Genomic DNA, 6,592 nt, shown 5'->3' with positions numbered 1-6,592 from the left:
TGTAGGACAGTAGAAACACCCTTGCTGTATGAGACACAACTCTTTTTATAGATATATTAACACTACCCATATTTGTCTTCTTAATTCTTACAATACGTTTCATCTTGTAAATATGAGCATTCCTTCCAGGTTATGTGACCTATTTACTCAAAATCAGTTCAGGATCATACTTGTTTTATGAGACACAACTCTTACTTTCTTTCTTTTTTTTTTTTAAATCAAATCTTAACATTCTTCATATTTTTTAAATAAACGTTTAATACATTTAATATTTAAGTTTTATTTTGAAAACCGGAAGTTTCCACACGCAGCAGTAAATTAGCGCTGACTTTCCTAGTTGTCTCAAAGTATTTGCCATAAAGTCGGCAATAAGGGCGCACTGGAAAATGTTTGAGCTGCTGGCTTGACGACGCGAAAACGAGAGACGGCTTGCTTGACCGCAGTTCTCTACATGTAGACTGTTCCAGTAGATGGCAGTAATGCAACTTCATGGATGCCAGCTGCTGTAGGAAAAAGAAGAAGAAGAGAAGGAAGAAGTGGAGGGTTAGGAAGAAAACTAAAGTGAGTTACCCATGTCCACATTTTTAATATATGGGCTTAGTTAGGTAATATTTAACTTAACAAAGTATCACAATGTGGGTTAGTTGTGTTGTTCCGCGAGTAATAATTAAAGTCCGATCGTTTATCCTCGGATTACGTTTGGATTAATCGTGCCACAATATTAGCCGGTGTCGTCTATCTGTAGTCCAAGAGAAATAAGTGCACGTACCTCAATTGAACTTTACTGTCATTATTTGTGTTAGTTTGCTATAATTAACAAACCGACTACATTAGTGGTTACGCTTTTACATAGAGGAGCGAAACGGTATACTGGGTCTGTACTATCATTTCACCAAAGAGTATTGCCCTATCTAGACTTAGATCATTAGCAAATTAAGGTAAATTGTACAGTATACCTTAAACATAAATTTGTAATTTATTTAGGCGTTCGTGATGGGACCTGTAAGCGTGGATAAGATCATTGCACTGCAGAGAAACACAACTAACATCAGAAATCTGTGCATTCTGGCACATGTTGACCATGGTAAGTTAACATTTATATTGCAGTAATTATCACTGATGTTATAGTGTACATATTTTTTATTCTACATACAGTAGTGAGTCTATAATAAACTGAAATCAACGACTGAAATGACATCTCTTGTAATTATTAAGCTTACAGAGAATGTGAAGTAGGCATCACGTGTGATTTTTTAGACGCCAAGTTTCCCCATGCTCTTTTATATGCAGGCATCCTTTTTAAACTCGGGGTCCTATTTTTATGTACACACTGTACGATTAGCTTTTAAAATCAGCTCTCAGTAAATTTCTACTCATGTCCAAATGTTAGTCATATACTATCTAGCCAAAAAAGACCACCTGGATTTAACAAAGTAAATGATCTGGGTTTTAAAACAAAGTTAAAACAAAAACATACTAACAAAATATGTATATGGCAGAGATTATAGTTTAAAACTGCTAAATGAAGTACATTTATGTATTGCTTTTCTAGTGTAGTTGATCACTCAAAGTACCTTTACACGCACTTATACAGCACGTCTTAGTTTATACAATGTTACAGGCTACACAGTGCTCTTTGTTTGATAGTTTGATTATTGATTTAGTGGATTAGACTTGGCAGAGGACCAGATTTCAGCATGACACCATTATGCTGATAAACAAAACTTGCTGCCAGCTCCTGCTCCACTGTTCACGAGCTTCCACAGTCCAAAAATGTAGTTTACAGCATGCAGGAATATGACCACAGAAAGTCAGTTATCCAGTTTATCAGTTTGACATGTTGGTCTTTTCAAACGAGAACAATGGATCTTACTAAAAAAAAAGTTGAAATTATGCACTCCCTTTTATTATAGGAAAGACAGTTACAATCTTTGGTGCTATTCAAATGTTTTAAGTGTGTTTAACTTAGTCGTCAAGCACAACATTAAACTGAAGTGGAAAATTTTTAGTTTGCTCTTGAAAGAGTTATAGTCAACTACCGTAATTATACTTGTATATACTTCTATATCAGTGTTATGTGTGCTGTGTATACTCATAGTGTACTTGAGTTATACTTGTAGTATTATACTATGTAGTTTGTACACTAACTGTATTTGACATTCATCTGAATTGGCACATTTGCAAGGAAATTCACAGTGTTGTTGTATTCAAAGTTGCTTGATGGGAAATGGGAGGCAGAGAGAAGGGGGATGATATGGAGCAAACAGCTGGAGCCAGGACTTTGAACTCAAGGTTGCATCGAGGGACTGTAGCCTCTGTACATGAGGCGCCCGCACCACCATTTGAGCTACCCACCATCCCATGTGTTTATTGTATTGAATTGTATAGATAAATGCAGCCTTAGCCTTACAAGCTTGGACTGATATGCCCATGTTGTGCATCAAGTTTGAGAGCACAGAAGCAAACTAGAGGTCTGAAGTTGATCTGATGTGCATTTTGGGTTATGTGCCCTATAAATGACATAAGCAGACTACTTGAACACACAGAATGAGAGGTTTATTTGATTAATGTTTTTTAATTCCCTGATGGCAGAGGACTGTTCCAAGATGATAATACCAGGATTTATCAGGCTCTATCATCTTAGCAAGGGAGGTAGTAACAAAGGCGAAAACAAATGTTTTTATGGGAGAGCCGGTGTTTTGCCTAACTTTGACTTTTCCAGAAACTGATTATATGGCAGTAGGAACGCACTCCTTTTCGCTTGGTTTAATGTGGTCTACGGCTGTTCTGCTCAGCATCAAAAAGACACAACAAACAAGTACATGTGACATTATGTCCATGGTATGAGAGAGAATGTGTTTTTGTGAATCGTTAATACTGCAACGGATCAAATACAAGTGCAGATAAAGAGGTTTGCATTGTAATCAGGCAAGCTAATCAGGCATGTTGCTGCCTTACAGTTTTGGCTCTGTGTTTGTTTTGCCTTTTGCTTATTTCTGTTTAGGAAGTACAGTGCAATTAACATGACGTGTTGTGTATTTAATAAGAGTCTCTTTTGAATGAATGTTAATGTTTGCCAATTGTTACCTTCTCACTTATGTAGATCATTATGGAGTAAGACTCTTCTTTTTTGGCTGTACTCAGAGGCACAGGCATCAGCAAAGCCAAAGCCAAAAGTGCCAGTGTTCTCATCATAGTTTGCAGCACCATTGTTTTTTTTACTATTTTTATTTATTTTTTAAATATTTGAAAGGAGAAATTAAATGAGTGAGGAGAGAGCTTCAAAAGATAGACGCCAAAAGCCAGCTAACCAACTGCTGTATCTGTGGAGAGAAAATAAAGCACTCTGCGGCCACACACAGGATCATCACAAGCACCTGCAGAAACATAAATGGAGAGAAACGCACAGCAAACAATCACCAGCAGCAAGTATATGAGAAGGAGAGTCATTGTAGTTACTGGTTATTATTACAGCTGCAAAGTGACATTGTAACAGTGGGGCGAATGAATTCTTGTGTATGTGTGTGTCAAATATATGCCAAGGTTTTTACATGAATTGTGTATAGTAATGGGGTAAGGGGGCCGCAACCACACCCAACTCAGGAGATCAGGAGCAGACAGGAAAGGCTCCCAGACCTGGGCAACCTGCATCCCCAGTCAAGGAAGAGAGAAACCAGGCAGCCCATCACAGGAAAGCCACGCTCCAGCCCAGTGGACAGTAGAGTAAGATCCCCGTGTGCCCGAGGACGACATTTCCACTCGGACAAGGCCGCCCCAGACAGCTGCCTCCAGCAAGTCAGCGTCCGCCGGTTTTATTCAAGAGTTATATTGTTCATAATATAGGCCAACTAGGTTTTCCCACTGTGTACAATACCTTTAAATGTGCATTATGGGTCATTACAGCAGTCTCTTTGCCTGCCAATGAGTGATTAAACCCTCTGTCTTGTCACAGAGGTCAAATCCTTTGTCTTATGCTTCCATTGGAATAATGAATTTAAATACCTCTGACAAATTTTTCCTCTCATAATCTCCTAAGGAAATGTTGGACCATGTCTACAGAAGTCACACACACCAAAAAAAAAATGTAAATTGTAATTTCTCTTGGCACCCTCTGCATATTTTTAGGCAAAACCACTCTAGCAGACAGCTTGGTGGCAAGCAATGGCATCATATCAAGTCGACTGGCTGGGAAGGTAGGGCAGTTTATTTTCAATGGTGACTGTTTTAGCCATCATACTCTTTTACTGGCACATGATGCATAAGATTCTATAGTTGGCCATGTGTTTTTTATTTTTGATTTTGTTCAAGCTGAGGTATTTGGACAGCAGAGAAGATGAACAGAGCAGAGGAATCACAATGAAGTCTAGTGCAATTTCTCTACACTTTAGCAAAGGTAAAGCCAAACTCCAACATTTCTTACTTTTTAATGCCATTGTGGTTGTAGTTGAATATTGTATTTTTCAATGAAGTCCTTCACATTTGCGAACTTGTGTCTGATAGTACTGTATATTTTAAATGTGGAACAGATCAGCTGCATTGACAATTCCATGTTGTCACTGTTATCCATCAATAATTATATACCTTAATATGCACCTTGATATTCTCTTGATAGTCTATCATATCTGTCATTGCATTACTAACATCTAAACCATAATTGTTGTTTCTTTATTGTAGCTTACTCTGATATTGCACTAAATCCTATCATGTCTACAGTTTTCTTTAATCATACGACTCTGCTTACCTTACAAATTGCCCCCACAGGGACAAATAGTGTTTTGAGTTTAATTGAGAATTAAAAATAAATAAATCAATTTTTTGAATACAGTGTTTATACATTTTGAGGACACTTAACAATATTCTTGGTCATCTTCTCTCCTTAGGAGATGAGGAATACTTGCTAAATCTTATTGACTCTCCTGGCCATGTTGACTTTTCTTCGGAAGTTTCCACTGCTGTCAGGCTGTGTGATGGAGCAATTGTCGTTGTTGATGCTGTGGAGGGAGTATGTCCACAGGTAAATGTTATTGTTGATCTTGTAACTTTAAAATTAGAATGTTCACGCAGTCCTTGTTATTGATTATCAGCAAAATACTTATTATGAATAAAATGCCTAACACTAATGAAATGAGAAAATCCACCCACTTGCATTTCTACGGCTCTTTTATTAGGATGAAATCTACTTTGTTCATACAAATCTATACTCACCCAAAGAAAAAGGAAACAAAAAAAATGGGAAGGCAACAAAGTTAACGTGTATAGATATGGGGATTATTGTTTTATTTTGCATGCTTGTATTGTTTGTAGACCCAGGTAGTACTCCGTCAGGCATGGCTGGAGAACATCAGGCCTGTTCTGGTCATCAATAAGATGGACAGACTCATCATGGAGCTGAAACTTTCCTGTCAGGAAGCGTACACCCACCTGAAGAAGATCCTAGAACAGGTAGTGGGCTCTTCTCTCATCTGACACAGGCCACAACTACTACATTTGTCAGGCTTTTACAGTATGGCTTGTTAAGGCACCAATGAGTGAAGTGGTACTTTTTTGTTATACCCCTTTTGAATAAAGTCTGTTTTTTTTTCAGTTGAAATGTAGAAAATAGTTTGCTAGTCTTTTGTAGACCACAGTAATTTTTCCCACATAGGTGAATGCCGTAACGGGGACATTGTTCACATCCAAAGTGCTGGAGGAACGGGCAGAGAAAGTGAAGGAGGAGGAAAAGGAGGGCAAGAACTTGAGTGGTGACCAGGTTTATGACTGGAGCTCTGGGTTGGAAGAGGCTGATGACTCTCACCTCTACTTTTCTCCTGACCAAGGAAATGTGGTCTTTGCAAGCGCCATAGACGGATGGGGTTTCAGGTGAAGTTTGTTTTTAAGAATCTCTTATTTTGATTATTCATAAATTCATGTAAATTTATAAAATCAGATAGCAATATTCATGAAACAGTTTGGTGATACCAAGAATTCAATATGGATATTGGATATATGGATATATCACATTTCCATGCGACTTTTATGGTATAGAATTAGGCAAAGCTGGATCTTTAGAGCCCAGACATGTTCACTAGTAATTTTTTTTCAAGTCCAAGTCAAGTCTCAAATCTTTGAGAACCAATAACAAGTGAAGTCTCGAATGACTGAAATGAACGTTCTATCATTAGACACATGCTTTTTGGTCTAGATAAGACTGCATTGCTGTATGAAAGCATGTACTGTATTATCAATCTATGTAATATCATTATACACTGCAAAAATTGATCAGCACGGTCACTTAAGAAGGCTATTTCAATCCAATGTGAAGAAGCGCCATGAAAGCTTGTTTGAAGTATACAAATGTATTTGGAAATATGTGTGCTTGCTTTCAGTGCAATTTCAGTGGTCTTTTTTTCTTTTTTTTTTTGACAGTGTCAACCTGGAATTTTATCAGGTGTCCCTGAAATTGTAAAAGTAGGCTACTTTAAAACAGCAATTAGATTAACGTTAAGCTACATCCATGTAGACTTGGCTTAGCAATTAATTTGGTAACTGTTAACCTAGGCTACTTAAACAAAGTCCTTCCTAAATTTTACAGGCTGCTGCAGATACAGTTGAG

At 37.6% G+C, this 6,592-nt stretch overlaps 1 protein-coding gene across 1 annotated transcript in view; it reads left to right on the top strand.

Annotated features, from left to right (window-relative positions):
* The first annotated feature begins 457 nt into the window (after positions 1–457).
* efl1 (elongation factor like GTPase 1) overlaps positions 458–6,592 on the top strand; it is a 107,548-nt gene continuing 101,413 nt past the window's right edge. The window contains exons 1-7 of the mRNA XM_072381056.1: positions 458–561; positions 985–1,084; positions 4,126–4,193; positions 4,309–4,393; positions 4,881–5,014; positions 5,305–5,442; positions 5,645–5,859. Of these exons, the coding sequence (XP_072237157.1) occupies positions 490–561; positions 985–1,084; positions 4,126–4,193; positions 4,309–4,393; positions 4,881–5,014; positions 5,305–5,442; positions 5,645–5,859 (812 nt within the window). The 5' untranslated portion in view covers positions 458–489. The remainder of the gene's footprint in view (positions 562–984; positions 1,085–4,125; positions 4,194–4,308; positions 4,394–4,880; positions 5,015–5,304; positions 5,443–5,644; positions 5,860–6,592) is intronic.

The sequence above is a fragment of the Leuresthes tenuis genome, unplaced genomic scaffold, assembly GCF_036924035.1.
Source record: "Leuresthes tenuis unplaced genomic scaffold, fLeuTen1.0.hap1 SCAF_2, whole genome shotgun sequence".
Lineage (NCBI taxonomy): Eukaryota > Metazoa > Chordata > Actinopteri > Atheriniformes > Atherinopsidae > Leuresthes > Leuresthes tenuis.
The sequence above is the reverse complement of the archived record's forward strand: the minus strand, read 5'-3'. Positions and strand labels throughout refer to the sequence as shown.